General features: G+C 38.4%; 1 protein-coding gene and 1 long non-coding RNA gene across 3 annotated transcripts; one reads left to right on the top strand and one right to left on the bottom strand.

Annotated features, from left to right (window-relative positions):
• Positions 1-633: 633 nt before the first annotated feature.
• LOC105387856 (pro-resilin) lies at positions 634-15,572 on the bottom strand. 2 transcript variants are annotated; one of them, XM_038120170.2, is made up of 4 exons: positions 15,421-15,572; positions 14,886-14,929; positions 2,483-2,558; positions 634-2,209 (listed from the first exon to the last, which is right to left on the bottom strand). In XM_038120170.2, exons 2-4 carry the CDS (start codon positions 14,907-14,909, stop codon positions 927-929), a joined length of 1,383 nt encoding a protein of 460 aa, XP_037976098.2. In that variant the 5' UTR covers positions 14,910-14,929; positions 15,421-15,572; the 3' UTR covers positions 634-926. The 2 variants fall into 2 exon arrangements, with proteins under 2 accessions (XP_037976098.2, XP_037976099.2); XM_038120171.2 differs by having other exon boundaries at positions 634-2,188; positions 15,421-15,571.
• Positions 3,279-4,786, top strand: LOC119693220. The gene is made up of 3 exons (XR_007266349.1): positions 3,279-3,903; positions 4,048-4,612; positions 4,650-4,786. It is a non-coding gene; the product is annotated as an uncharacterized LOC119693220 (long non-coding RNA).
• Positions 15,573-16,115: the final 543 nt, after the last annotated feature.

Raw genomic sequence — 16,115 nt, 5'->3', positions numbered from 1 at the left:
AGAAACTTGGAACCCCTCTTATTTAAATACCGATATTATGATCAATCAATGTATAAACATGAATAACTTTTATGTAGGTGATGAAATCGTCATCAAATGAATATATCCGTATATTGATATATTTTATTTATTTACCTATCTTATGCAAAGATGTATACCGACTATAATAATATTCAAATTCAAATGATTTATTGCATACTAAGTGTAATATCTGGTAATATCACAACTAAGCTTGGCATCGATTGTTTTCTGTAATACCTATGAACTATCTCGCATCTTCCATAGCCTGATAATTATTTACAAATAAATATATATGTACCATAAGCCCTTGGGGATTTCCTCGTATCTACACAATAACTAAAAAGTAACTATTTATTGCATCGCGATATATTGTAAAGATTTGTTTAGAAATGCTCATTGACATCACAGAGTTGTCGGTCCACTGTTAGCTAGTAGATATACTATTGACCTATTCTTAGTTCTTGTTGAACATTTGAAAATGTGAAAAAAAATGTGTAATAATGTTGTGACATCCCTGCGCCCGCGCGACTACAGATATTAAACTTATAGTATGTTGGTTCTCGACTTTCATTAACCCTGCTCCTATAAAACATAAGAAAAGAAAGTCGTGGATATTATTTACAAAAAGTTTTATTCATACAAAAAATACCTTTGTACTTAACCGCTAAATTTTTGTACAGTTCTTTCCTATTACATTAAATAATTAATACTTTTTTCCTTTCGTTGGACACATCCAGCCGAGAGCTTTCATTTGAGCGCGATTCTAAATAAATAGAGAGACTAAGCTTGAAGAGAACTACGGAACCGATCACAAACAACATCTAGACGTCCAATTTACAACGCGCTCTCTACCTGACTGACGGACAGAAGGACTCGATAGCAATCTCATGAATGTTACAGCTGGCTTAGTAGACGTAGCCACCGTTGGAGTCGTAGCTCTGGTTGATGGTGGCCGGCACGCTGCTGGGGTAGCCGCCGCCGCCGCCGCTCGAGCCACCGTGGCCGCCTGATCCGCCAGATGAGTACCCACCGGAGCCTCCGGATGAGTAGCCGCCTGAGCCACCACCGGATGAGTAGCCTCCCGAGCCGCCACCGGACGAGTAGCCTCCCGATCCACCGCTTGAGTATCCACCGCCGCCTCCGCTCGGGTACCCGCCGGAGCCACCACCGGACGAGTAGCCGCCGCCGCCGCCCGAGGAGTGACCGCCCGAGTAGCCACCAGAACCGCCAGAAGAGTAGCCACCGCCGCCGCCGCCGCCAGATGAACCGAATCCTGATCCACTGGATGAGAAGCCGCCAGCGCTAGGCGCGCCATACGAGCTGGACGGTGCCTGCGAGGGAGCCCCGTAGGAGCTCGAGGGAGCCTGGGCCGGGGCGCCGTATGAACTAGACGGGGCTGAGGGTGCTCCGTAGCTAGAGGAAGGAGCGCTGCCACCGAAGCTGCCTCCTCCGAAGCCGCTGCTACCGCCGAACCCGCTGCTTCCGAAGCCACTGCTGCCGCCGCCATGTCCTGATGAGGGAGCACCGTAAGACGATGATGGCGGGGCCGCGGCCGGAGCGCCATAGCTGGACGAGGGCGGCAGGGCGGGGGTTCCGTAGGAGGTGGACGGGGGAGCGGCCGGGGCTCCGTACGAGTTGGAGGGCGCGGAAGCCGGCGCGCCGTAGCTGGACGAGGGTGCCGGAGCGGGCGCTCCGTAGGAGCTAGATGGCGGAGCACCGTAGGAGCTTGAAGGGGCTGGGGCCGGGGCTCCATACGAGCTGGATGGCTTAGGTGCTGGCGCACCGTAGCTGCTGGACGGCTTGGGAGGCGCTCCGTACGACGAGGAAGGTCCAGTGGGCACTCCGTAGCTGGTCGCTGGGGGCCTGGCGGGGGCTCCGTATGAGCTGGATGGTTTCGGCGGAGCTCCGTAGCTGGAGGACGGGCGCGGCGCGGGGGCTCCATAGGAGCTGGAAGGAGGGGCGCCGTAGGAGCTGGATGGGGGCTTGGACGGCGCTCCGTAGCTAGATGACGGAGGGGGCGCTCCATAGCTGCTAGAAGGTCTGGACGGGGGCGCTCCATAGCTGCTTGAGGGCTTGGAAGGGGCGCCATAGCTGCTGGAGGGGCGCGGGGGGGCGCCGTAGCTGCTGGACGGGCGCGACGGCGGCAAGTACGAGTTGCTGAGCGGCGCTGCGTGCAGAGGAATGGGGGCTTTAATTGAGGTTAGTATGCTTTTTATCAGCGGCCTGAGTGTAATGAAATTAGGATATGTGTTCGTATAGAGTAAAGTTAAATTTTATGTCCATCATTATGTCATATAGGCTGTACAAAAGATTAAAAATATTATAGATAGAGAGAAATAGAGCTTCATCAATTCTATGGCTATTAAAATCAACATGGTTATAAGCGGAAACAAATTTCAAGCTGAACCTGGACCTCTTATATGATATATTTGATGGGGCATAAAAAGGAAAGGATAGTTACCATCACGTTTGTAGTGTTTGCGCGGCGGGCGCGCGCCGGCGGTGGTCAGCGCGGCGCACAGCAGCGCAGTCAACATCTGCAGACAAGAACGAACGTAAATATTAGTCATCTACTTTCTACTTCTCACGGGACTTAGGACATAGGTATATAATTATGTATAAAGTACGGTTGATACACCGTAACTAAGGGAGGTTTCTTTCGCGCACACCAATAAAGGATGCATGGTGCCTTATATATAGCAAACGTTTTTCTTTCTTACTATCTTTTAATGATGAAGTCAGTGTTATTTATCGATGTGAGAGGACGCTCGTGTGCAGCATTGAATTGGCTGATGATGATAACTTTTATTTATTTATTTATTTATTTAACTCTTTATTGTACAAATATTACAAATAAAAGTACATAATCGTGATGAGAGGTGACCAATTGCTAATTTGAAGATGAGCTTATCGAATCATACTTGTCACTATGTAAATACTGAATATGTTTTTTGGTTCTGAGAAATAAAGTTACGCACAGTTTACGCAAGCTCTCAACAGGGTACTAAAGAACAATTGATTGAATGTTAAATTACTGTTATCCTCTCCATCTTTAATTCTATTTCACAACATCACAGTGTGAAGATTAATAGATAACATTACGTACAAGTTGAACTACGATTGTTATTATGTTACATCAAAGTAATTGTTGTATAATAATTAAGTATCACTTTGACAGATGTTACCTATTATTTTGATTACTTTAATTAATGTGCTATGTTAGTGACGTTTCACTGAGCCTTAGGGCGGCTTGCAGAAAAGAACCCCTAAGCATAGCTTTATTAAACGTTTCTTAAGACTAAACTGATTTTTATTTAAAACGATTTAAAACTGTCTTGCGCCATGGTTTTTCTAAAGAGATTTAACAAAACCTAGTTTATGATATCATTCAATTTCTCATTCGGTCTATACGATTCGTTATACACTATTTGATTTCAAATTTGATAGTTTCCAATGAAGTGGGCTAATATTTTGGGTGAAATGAAATATACTTGTCGTCACATGTCAGTCCCGTCACCGAGTGTTACTGTCACTTGATAAACAAACAACCGTGTGCAGTTACCGAAATATAAATAGGTACCTAATTGATAAATTATAAAAATGGAAGGTAAAAAACACCAACGGGCACCCAATTTTACATGTGACGAAAGTATGCTTTTATGTAACCTCGTAGACACATATAATTTCATAATTGAAAATAAATAAAAAACTGATGGTTAGACCGTAGCCGAAAAACAGAAGGCTTGGAAGATGCTGAGGAAAGAATAATATAACGCCAACACCACTTATGTACCCAGAACTACTGAGAATTTACTGGTAGGTACAAAAACCTGAAAACAAAGACGAAAAAACAGCACTCAAGTGAAAAAATGCAGATCTCAAGTAAGTTCTATTATTATATCTAGCCATATGGCTACTTACAAAATAAAATTGGCAATAAATTGTATAATAGTAGGTAATAAAGTATGTAGGTAGCTAGAGTATTGTGATTTACTCAAATTTTTATTTGGATTTTTATGTTTGCAGATATACCTAGATAGCAAAGTTTTAAACGCGTCTGTAGTTCAGACAGTGGAGCTCCATGGACAAGACTGGGAAACGGTGTCGGCTGATGTTAATCTCCCCCCAGAGGAATGCCAAAACAACATTCAATATTTTAAGTAAAGAAGCGAAACAATCATCAAGCAAAATAAAACAACAAGTCATATTTTAAGATTTAGATATAATATACAGTGGTAATTAATAATAATAAACATGTTTTTAAATCAACTGGTGTTTGGTACTGGTGACGCTATAACCTTGCAAAATAGTTATTGATCAGCAAAGTTCTTGCATTGTTCCCAGACTGTAAGGCACGAGGAGGTTGGTCTATATAGATTGTTGTGGTATTTTTTGTAAGACGAAAGCTTTTTATAAATTCATCATCTCGATAAGCACAAAACAAATCTGTTATTTTGGTAGTTAACCCTCCTATAAAAGTAAGGGGTATTCAAATATTCAATCATTTCTTTATCGTCGTCTGAATAATGTTGTCGTCCTAAGGTACCCCAGTGGTACAGAGGGCCTTCACGAGAGTGCCCCACGCCGTCCTGTCCTCAGCAACCGCTCTGGCCTCCGTCCAGCTCAAGCCTTGCGCTCGCAGCTCGCCGTCCACTGTGCGCCGCCATGTGTGCACAGGGCGACCGCGTCTCCGATGGCCTCCTAGCGGTTTCCACTCGAAAGCGATGCTTGCCATGTTATCGGCTCCCCTTCTTATAGTGTGACCGATCCATCTCCATTTTCGCAATGCGATTTCTTGCTCTATGGGCGACTGTTTGCACACTTTCCACAGGTCAGCGTTCCGGATTGTGTTCGGCCAGAAGATGCGGAGGATCGACCTCAGGGATTTGTTGACGAACACTTGTATTTGGTTCATCAATCCCTTAGTCACTCTCCACGTTTCACAACCGAACAGCAGAACCGACTTCACCACGGAGTTGAAGAAGGAGATTTTCACGCGACGCTTGAGTACGTTGGAGTCCCACACCGATCTTAAGTGTGCGAAGGCAGCTTTCGCCTTATTTATTCTAGCTGCGACATCTTCGTCTGCCCCACCCTGGCTTGTGATCGTGCTGCCAAGGTACACAAAGCGAGGAACAGACTGCAGGCTCTCGTTATCCAGTACAAGTGGATCGGTCTCGGTCTGAATAATACATTTTTGATATTACCGAGTAAGTTAACTAGAAATTCTAATTACTAACAACAAAACAAACAAAAATAATACTTCAAAGATTGCTTTTGACATTTGACAAAGAAGTTAAATCTCGATTTACGCGTAAAACCGAGATTTTGCCGGTTTAATTTTGACGTTTCTCTAAATCGAGATTTGACACTAAATCGAGATCGTGCAAGAGGATTTTGCTGATTTACGCTTAAACTGAGCTCAAATTGAACAAAATCGAGTTTTAAGACGTTCTTGCAAGCCGCCCTAAATGTTAATTTGCGTAAAATCTTTTCATGTAGGTTTAAAAATTATCAATAAATGACGAATTTACTTGGATTTCCCGTGGAAATGCTGGGATAAGTTTTCATGTTCGACACAAAAAGTCTTTCTATAAATGATCTACACCGCCTTCGATCCTCTGCGACACAATCGTCTCATTTTACATTCTGGAGCAGTTTGTGGATCATTACTCATTCATTCGTTCAGCTTTCATGTATCGATTCTTTCTATATTTAGCTCTGCCTGTGCTCAATTTACATTTATAATAGGTTTTTGTACGTAGATGAAACAACAATTATGTGACAGTTTCATATTTATCGGGTTTGGTTCCCAGTGCTTATGTTTTCGAAATTTAGTTTCAATTGTATTTAATATAATACATGTAGAACATTGATAATATTAGTATCCATACATATATGACTTTGGAACTGATATAAAACCGTTTTCGATGACCTCCCCATCTGGTGTAACTATGTTACACAGGATAAACTTTTATACAGTAGGCATAGACGTAATTAATTTCAAAAAGATTGACCAACAAATTAAAGTTTCCTCTACACCAAAACAGAAGGTCATCCAAAAACGGTGTTTGCCCAATCGCGCAAATGATCTCAAATAGCCCGGGACACGCAGGCGTCATCACGCGGCAATGATCCGCCATCGCCTTGACTCCTCACTCCTCAGTGGTGGTGTTGCAACCACTCATGATGTAATGATGAAGTCGACTGGATAATTGGGGAGCAAAGCACGTAGACTCGTCAAGCTACGGAGATAAACTTAGACGCTATAACTTTAGAATTTAGAGTGTTTCCAATTTAATTGTGTATTTGGGATTCAAGTCATGGTTCTTTAAGTGTAGTAGGGCATGGAGTGCTTATTTTGTTCACGTGCAGTGGTTTAGGAATAGGTTAGTCGGAGAATTATGGAGCATACATTGGAAGCGCCGTTGGTACCCCTGAAAGACCACGACCTAGGTGGTGGTTGGTCTAGACCCAGACGCACAGAGTGTTGCTTTTTATGAAAAATATGAAAATCCTTGTCAAAATCGCTTATGGTTTACTTAACGCAATTTTCTTTTCAATGTCAGCAAATTATAGCACTCAGGTTACAGACACGTAGACAAATAGACAACATTGTTCTTTTGTTAGTAGATAATTGAAGAAAAGTCCCCAATGTCAATGTTACCCAACCTTGCGACTTGGGACTATTTTTTTTAGTACCTACTCGTTTGTTAAAAAAATAGACTATAGTAAGTAAAGATACATTCGCGAGCAATAAAAAAGTTCCAGTAACATTAGTACCAAATTACTCCTAAACAGAAAAGGCTAGCTAACGAAGCCGAACTTTATCATTGATGTATTGAAGTACTCACATTTAACAGAGCACAGAAACATGGTATTAAAATTTTGAATGAAATGTTTTGAAATGGACCATTTGCTGTTGGTATTTTGTGAGTGGAACTGCTTCATTGTTCGCCAGTGTAAGGGCGCACTTGGTAAATCAACACCTACTGTATCCGTGGCATCATAAACAGCGGACTTCAGTAAGCGTGTCGTGTAAATGCCTCTTGCATATGCTAATAATGGATTCAGCTTTCGCGTATCCACCTAAACGCGATGTTTATCTAAATAAAACGTGAGTTTTTCGTCCGTCCGCCCTTGCGCAACCGCCCTATTGTATTTATTATATGCTCGTGCCTGTGGGGTAAGCTTGCTGTAGTTATAGTGATAAGCATCCGAGCCTTGAAAGTTTCTGGTAGATAGGTGAAGATAATATTGTGAAGGAATAGTACTTCTTCGGTTTAGAAATCATTGTCAGAAAACACCATACGTAAACTATAACATTCTCGTGAACTGTGATAATGAGAAGTCGATATAAGAAGAGAGAGAGAATATGCCTGTATTAGTTACCTATGATTATTACGACACAGTTTCATCGGATACACATGTAGTGAGCCATCTACTATGCATATGAGAAAAATTGCAAGCATTCACCCCTAATCAATAAAGAGATTATTCTCCACAACAATACAACAGTCGTACAAGTGAATAATGATATATTTGCGAGTGTCTCGTGTGAATCACACGTACCGCCTGTACTTCTCCATTCTATGCATAATTGAAGTCGATGACATTCCGAACCTTGTTACGTGTAAGTATTCGATACCACACGATATTCTAACTACCCAATCATATTGTAATATCGACATAAAAGGTATTGAATACAGCAGTGCAGAGATCTTTAAATAGCTACCGTATCACCACCAGGTCACCTGTCAGACGGTCGGACGACCAGAAATAATAGAGGGTTGATGATCATATTATTATTAACGATGAGTTTGATAAAGGAAACTCCAGAAACGGCAATAGACCAAGGGAACCCAAAATGTAATAGGTATATTAAAATGAAGCAGATTTACAATTCTGAAAGCAGTTTTTCGGTGTAAGTAAGTACCTAATTCAAGTGACGCTCTTATTTAGTTTTTTTTTTTGTATAGCCTATTTATTTTCCCACTGCTGGGCAAAGGCCTCCCCTTTCATCTTCCACACCTTTCGATCCTGTGCACCCTCAGCCCTCACTTAAATATTATATTGTAAAATATAACTTTTAATATATGTATTTTTTTTGTAAAAAGACATGTACAGTTGCTTTCTTGCTTCTCGTCTGAATAAAAACTTCATTACAACACACATCCTTAGAGAAAAACCTCAGAATGGCCTGGATCTACATTACAACACGTACAATGGGACTCGGCGAGATGTGGCAATGAGCACCTTGAAACATAGTTACTTACTAATTTCAACAAATGCACACCTAAGCATTTAAAAATTATGTAACTTTTAGATATACTTAATATAGCAGCCAAAAACATCCAGCTATCTCGCGAAGCACATACGTTAACTAGACAGGTAGTAAACATATAAAGTAAACCACGCAAACTATAAACATCTCCCTGTAGTAAACCATGACACTGACACCGTGCGACCGGCAGATTATGTCACGGAAATATAATAAAAGTGTTATGAGATCTCCATTAGTGAGGTTATTATGCACTAAAGTATAATAAATAGTATTATAGCACTTTCTCCGCAGCCAGTCTTTGTAAAAAGGAGGTCATAAGTCTCAGAATGTCTAAACCTAACATGTGAAGATGTTGAGATGCAATTTCACGGTTTTTAATTCGTACGTATTTACTTTTGATCGTATATGTTAATTATTTTTGGTATAAGTGGCCATGTGGTAATATGTAATGTGTCAGTTACAAAACTTCATAAAACTGAAAAAAAAGCTTTGAATTACTTAATTTATTAAAAATAGAAAAATTTTCATGGTATCTTCTACCTAATTCATACATGCTTTTAAGACATTTTGAAATAAATTACCATTTTGAGAAATTTTGCTGCGCATATTGATAAATTTTATCTAATGAGTGTATTTAGTATAGGTATAGGGGTGACACTTTGACAGGTGAAAGCTACTAACCGACAACTAACGGGTCTGTTTATTTTACCAAAACTGTATTCATAACAATAGCCGATGGTAAGTATAGGAAAAACTAAGCTTTCGTATTTAACTATAGGTACTTAGTTACTAAGCTGCACTAAGCTACGCAATACGTAAAAGCCACGGAAAAGTCAAAACTACTTAGGTAAGTATAACTTCCAATGTGTGAAGACTTCTTATTTTTCTTCGCCCGTCATCGTCTTAATCACATAAAGGCGGATACAAAGATTCTTTAATAAAAAACGATACAACTGTCGCGATAGAGAGGAGATAATTTCGAATTACGGAAATAGATGATTTTATCTGATTTACGCAATTCGCATTCTTCTTTTTCAGACTTATTGTTTAAATTCTCTTTTTTCAGTTTATAGATACGTAATTAAGGCGTAGAGTGATGCGGTCTCAACTGCAAGGTACTCAATAAAAATATAAACTCTAAGTGCTTATTTAATGACTCAGGAGTGGTAAAGCTCCATAGATCCACGGGTATTCGAGTGTCCAGTATCCACTGATCTCTTGACATAAAGCACTTATTATAGTGATTTATCTTTAAGTATGTCTTATATTATGCACAAATTTACCTCACACGTGAACCATGATGAAACACTGCATACATGTAGTGAAACACAATGCCGCCACAAATCACAGTGAAATCAGAAATAGTGCAGATATCTGATGCACCACAGTCCACAGCGTAGACTCGAGAATGTGGTTCACATCACTAGTGACAGCCGTTGCCATGGGAACGGCAACAATGGCCAACACGCAACGCGCAAAACGGTATTGTTCAAAATTACGTTTACACCACTATATCTTAACTATTGTTATTGTTAAACTAATTGACTGAACATAATGCTATTTGTTAAGATTATCTATTATTTTTAATGGAGTGCACTTTAGCAATGAATTCTGCTCTCGTGGCGGTGAACAATGGCATCGGACGCGCAAACTTAATGATGTTTTCGAAAAAAAGGTTAATTAGAAACCGGTGTGTTAGCTGAATGTGTAGTTCAGCTGCGAACAGTTGCATTTATGTACTTTTTCTTTGAAAACTCTCATCTGGTCCATTGTGTCGACGAAAGTGAAATATAATAGAGATTTTCCGCCACAAGCGAGTGAGGAAGTGCATTTCAATATCATGAGCACATAATGGAGCTGCACACGGAAGCGGCGCACGGTGTCGCCATCACGGCTTGCGAAATGTCGCCAAATCTACAGAACACCGTTTTAAACCAAATTTATGTAAACATGGAAGTCAAATACGCCTTAAATTATTAACCAGAAGAAGGTCCTTTATATTTTTAAACCACAAAATATTTGATTACGCAAATGAGATTCCATTAACATCTTCATTAAATTTGCACATGCGAACGATGCCAAATTCAAATGAGCTGGCTGTATAGCCAAGTTACGTTTGCCTTTAAGTACGTTAAAGTTTAAAAACAAAATCAAGTGACGTAAGATGTCACGTGATGCGCACGCGCTTCCCAGAGAAAGTAAGAGTGAGGAATGTTAGAACAATCTGCCGAATGCATACAAATGCACATTTTACATTGACGGCTAGCACAGGTGCACAACCAATAGATCCCTTGCAACTCCGAAATGGAATGTGAATACTGTTCTTACACGAAGCAAGCTCGTAATGGTATGTTATTTGCTTGATTAATTTCCTCTGATCGGTGTCACGAACTGTTGACCCAGTGTTTTCTTCGTTAAAGTGTGATGTGTTAATGGCCACAGAAACAAACACAGAGTTACTCAATAACTTTACTGCGTAAATTCAATACGATAAATCCAGCAAAACCCTATAATATATTGATTGCAAAACTATTTACAAAAGACATAGCAATCTGGGAAATTAAACATTTCAAATGTGTGACCTTTACAAAATTTGGGTTGCATAATTTTTGTTAGATTTTGCGAGGTTTCCCGGCGGCGGCGCGCGATGCGACCTCAATCACATTCATCTGTGAGGCTGTGACATAACTGATTGTAATCTGTGACAATAGAAAGCTCGTCTGTGGTCGTTAGCTCTCGTCGCATCTCCGCCAGCTATTCACGGGTCGTAGGAGTTGAGGCGACCGACAGGAATGTCATGTCAAGTCAACTTATGTCGTATATGATTACCATGATGATTAATCAAACACAACTATGGATTGTGAATGTATACCTATTTGTTGTTTGAACTCAACTATACTTGTGTAGACCACTTAATTATTGCAGCATCCCAAAGTTATTGTATTCAACATTTATTGCTTGTGTCATGCAGTTAACATTAAATTTTCAATTAGGTGGTAAACTTTTCATCTGTATTTTTTCTTCAAACAGCGACCCTCGGAATAGAATATTTTTTACTCTTATTTATGTTAAAATAACCCGATTAAACTATTAAATTCTTAAAAATTGTGATTTTGTATATTTCTGAATCCAATTATGGAACAAACAGCTGGTTCCCACAGAAACTTGGATTACAAATTTCAATTTGACACGGAGATTTTAGTTTTAACTACCGTCACGACGCTAGTTCGTGAACAACTATAGCAGCCTCGGACGGACGAAATCATTTACATACATTTTGTATGTTTATAATGTTGCGAAAGACGATATCCCTATCGTGATCTCCGGATCTACCCACTGTACCGTCGGTGTCAATCATGAATCGAAATCAGACGTGATTCGATTTGTGAATGCAAAATTGATAAGGAGAGTTATGTCATTTACAAAGTACGCTTCGACCAAACTCGTCACAAAAATTTAATATAATACCTATACGTACCCTATGCAGTTTTTGTTATGATAAAAAGAGTACTTAATAACTTTCGAACTTAATATCGTATATTTTTAGTTTGGATTTTCATTACATAGGTACAAGCAAGAACATAAATGTATACTGGGCCAAAAAGAAACGACATGCTAAAATAGTTATAATCTGTAGTTTTGCAAGTAAAATACAGTGCTTAGTTTTAATCTTCCGTCAATGGCGTTAGGCCGTATACACACAAAACACAATTTATTATGTAAACTACTTTAAATACATTTCCTTTTCTATCGCATTCGTGTGAATTATCTTAGTACGGGACAAGCTCACACGTACAGCTGACATAACCGTTTATTGTTTATGGGCACGCTTAACCAAATTCTGTGACCGTAGAGAGTAAATGCGTTACGCTACATAGAAGAGGTTTTGTGTTTGCAGTGTATGTGTGTGTGTTGCGTCACGCCGGTGTAGGAAGTGTCGGCGGCACACATCTCGTGGCCTTGGCCTTTTAGGCTTTCTTTGAGGAGAGTAGGTGAAAATACCGTGTTTTTAATGAGTTCTGACTCTTCTGACCTATTCATAAATCGGATGTTATCTGGATAGTTTGAGAATGGTGTGGTGCGTTTTTTGTTAGGATCAGGTACAATCATACGTTTTAAAGATTAATTTGAAATATTTTGGCCATCTCATCTCAGTTTAGATATATTTTTTACTATTTGTGTTAAAAACAAAAAAACTGTTCTATTTTTTGAGGGCTTTGTTTAGTTCAACCTCCACATTGAAAGACTGCTAGCTTAATAAAGATGCGTCATAATAGTGCCCTGCGGAGTGACGCAACTTCGTGCGGTTTCCCGACAGATTGGGGTGACGCAAGCTGCGAGCGCGCCCTTACAGCGTCTACTTTGTTGCCCTTAGATTCACGTTTTATTGTTTACTACAATAATATTATCAGAATCACTTTATGAAAGATCCGTCCGATGTCCGTTTCGGAGTAGCCAGATAGCTTTTTAATCTTATTAGAACAGTCTTTTTTTCAGAGGTTAAACAAATCTTTTCTTGGCAGGCTGGAAATAGGTTACCGCGGTGAATAGATTTAGATACTTATCAAATTTTGTTATTACAGTTTTTTTTAAAAGACCTTACTCCTCGATTTAACATTAATTTTTAAATCAGCCACTGCATTACTTATTAAGACAATGAAGCATTTATAGATTCAGGGTGAATTTTTATCAACATAATAAACTATTTTTATGTTTATTATCCAATAAACATTATTAATTTTGTTTTTTCGGAATATCAGACGATTATTTAGGAACATCAATAATGTATTCAAAAGAATGCTAATAATGATGTTTGTTTAGCACCATTTAATTTTTATTGCTTAATTTATATTTATTAACATTAAATTATATATATTTTTGACATAAACAACACAAGTCGTATGGGATCAGTTGTCCATTATGCAACAGTGGACGTCTCTAACGAGAACTGTAAATAAATATGATGTTTGTGTATGACTTTACCGACGGACAGTGGACAGTTCTTTGTATGTACACGAGAGTATGCAATATTGACATTGATTACAACAGTAGCTCACTCAGAAAAGGGTTTGTGAATTGTTTATTTTCTTCGTGCAATTTTTTTTTCTTATAGAACACAAAATAACGTAATAGCTAGTTATAACGGACGAAAAATATTTACGTATGACTATAACTTTTTGGTATTCTGGCAATATTTTTCATGCATCGTTTCACAAAACCGATGAAATCAAAAGCGAAACAATATAATTTGTAGGTCCCGGCCCATCACTTTGATGATGAATACTTCATTCACTTTCTCAGCGAGTACCTCGAGATAATCCTGCTTTTATTAAAACATTAGGTTTACATTACAACAGAGCACTTTCCTTTTTATTGTGACAAGCGATTCAGCTATAAGACAGGTATACAGTGCCACAAACTTATCTGTTCCGGTGAGAGCTCACGTAAATGTCTAATATTTCTTCATTCTATAAGATTTTAAGTTATACACCTACGAGTGCTGCAACTCCCATCTAGAGCAGATGCTGTGGCCAATGGCCAAGTAATGAGATATGGATCAATTTAATTCGCTCTCACCGGAACAGGTAAGTTTGTCGCACTGTACATTCAAATGTATATGTGTCACTTTTTACAATAATAATAATTAACTATAGCTTTACCCTTAAATGGATTTCCTGTGGGAATTCCGGGATAAAATTACAAATAAACCTTCCCTTTAAATTACCTCTACCTATAAAAAAAAACGCCTCAAAATCCATAGTGTAATTTTATAGATCTAAGCATAGATAGGTATAGAAATAGAGACGCGGAAAGCGACTTTACTTTGTATGTACTATGTAGTTATGATAATATAGTGATAATGACTATAATATAAAAAGTAAAGTTCAATCTTTATTAACAAGCTAGTTTTTATAATATCTTAGCTTATTCTTATTAGCTTAGGTAGCATACGTATATTAAAGATTATTTGTAAATTTGATGCTAAAAGTTATGCTGGTTGTTCGGAATAAAACATGTAACATGACTAGCACTGTATTGTGGTATAGCGACACAGAGCCATTAATCATAATACTTAGCAATCCGCACGCATCAGTGGCGACGCGTATCCGTAATTCTATCATCTTATACAATCTAATATTATACAAGAATTAAGAATTTTTGTATTATATTCGTAGTTCGGTTCCAACAACTTGGTAGCTCTGAAGTTGACAAGGAATGCATCAATGCAATTTTGTACCTTCTGAAACTAACAAACCGCTTATTGAATATTCATTATTTCAAAGATTAACATTAGATGGTTTGACAAAGCAAGTGTAATAGTATATAGACTCACTCTTTTCCATCCAAAGGTTGTCTGGTAGAGATTCCTATAAGCAATAAGGCCGCCTCTTTGTACTGTTTTGTTTTTTAAGTGTGTGTTTTGTGTTGTAATTTCTGTTCTTGGTACAAATAAATTGTATTGTATTGTAATCGCAGCCCACTTCAGCAACTATCAAGTTGTATGGAGCTACAGTACTTAATACACTTTTGAGTTATTTATACCTTATTCAAATTTTATTTAAATAATAAGTGTACTCACCAAACTCTTGAAGAAAGCCATCATGTAGAGTTGATGATGAACTGCTGCGAAATTAAGTATTACAAGTTAATATAAATATTTAAACCTTTATATTGAAAGGAACTTATTAATGGAAAACCAAATGAGTACTAAAATTATGTACTGAGAATTCCGCACAGATCAGTAGGTATAGGGATTTCCTTAACGCACTACTAATAATATTAAGACGATAGTAACAAAATATCACGTATAGGAATAATGATAGCTATCAAGTTACTGAAGTTGTATCAGAGGTAATATTACTGAAATTATATTCAAAGTGTAATTTTTCAGGGATTTATTTCCAAATAAATAGGTATCCGGAAATTAACTTATTATTTTGATCAATAAAGTATTTTTTAAATACCCTTTTTCTTCATTATAATTTTTATACTGTATTTACAAGTCGTTCAAATTAAATTTATTTACAAACATACTCGATGTTTTTCTCATGAAAATTACATTCCAATGAAATCACTGAAATTCGGAAAACCCTCACTGATTCACTCAAACTCACCGGGAGGGCACCAATCCAAGAGTTAAGGGGAAAACACCAACGTGGAAAAAAAACCGCACTAACTGGCAACTTTGAACTGTCAAAAGTTTGAATTTGGAACGCTGTCCCCTGCTGTGCGTGCGTTGGCCGCACTGTGCCGGGGCTGCGCGCGCGCACGCGGTATATACGTGGATCCCCTCTTCACCCATTGGGGGAGATCTCCGTACTCTTTTGTTTAACTACATTATTCTTTTGCAAGATCCCATCTTGAGATCTAAATTATTGAATTTATGGGGTCTTGTCTGATTAATTGTTTTTAGGTTTTTGTTAATCTAATTTAGTAAGTACAATAATTCCACAGCCAAGCTATATGACAATATAGTCCTATGTGATAACAGGCTATAAGATAATACAGGTATTTAAGTACTTATAGTAGGTCTGTACATTTCAAAACCGCATATTTTTTATTCAGTTATGAAATATATTTGGTAAAGTAATTTAGTTAATTCTAATAAATAGTAAATTGTTTGATGTCTTTAATTTTTGTCTTGCATGAGAGGTTGGTATGATTTAAGGTGATTTGGTTTACTAGTACTTAAGTATTACTCTTAAACAATTTCGAAATCTGAATTGACAGGAAGGAAGGTAATAATTGAATTTATATGTATGTAGAAACTAGCAATATACTCGTACACATCGTAACTCGTAATCATCCA

The sequence above is a fragment of the Plutella xylostella genome, chromosome 6, assembly GCF_932276165.1.
Source record: "Plutella xylostella chromosome 6, ilPluXylo3.1, whole genome shotgun sequence".
Lineage (NCBI taxonomy): Eukaryota > Metazoa > Arthropoda > Insecta > Lepidoptera > Plutellidae > Plutella > Plutella xylostella.
The sequence above is the reverse complement of the archived record's forward strand: the minus strand, read 5'-3'. Positions and strand labels throughout refer to the sequence as shown.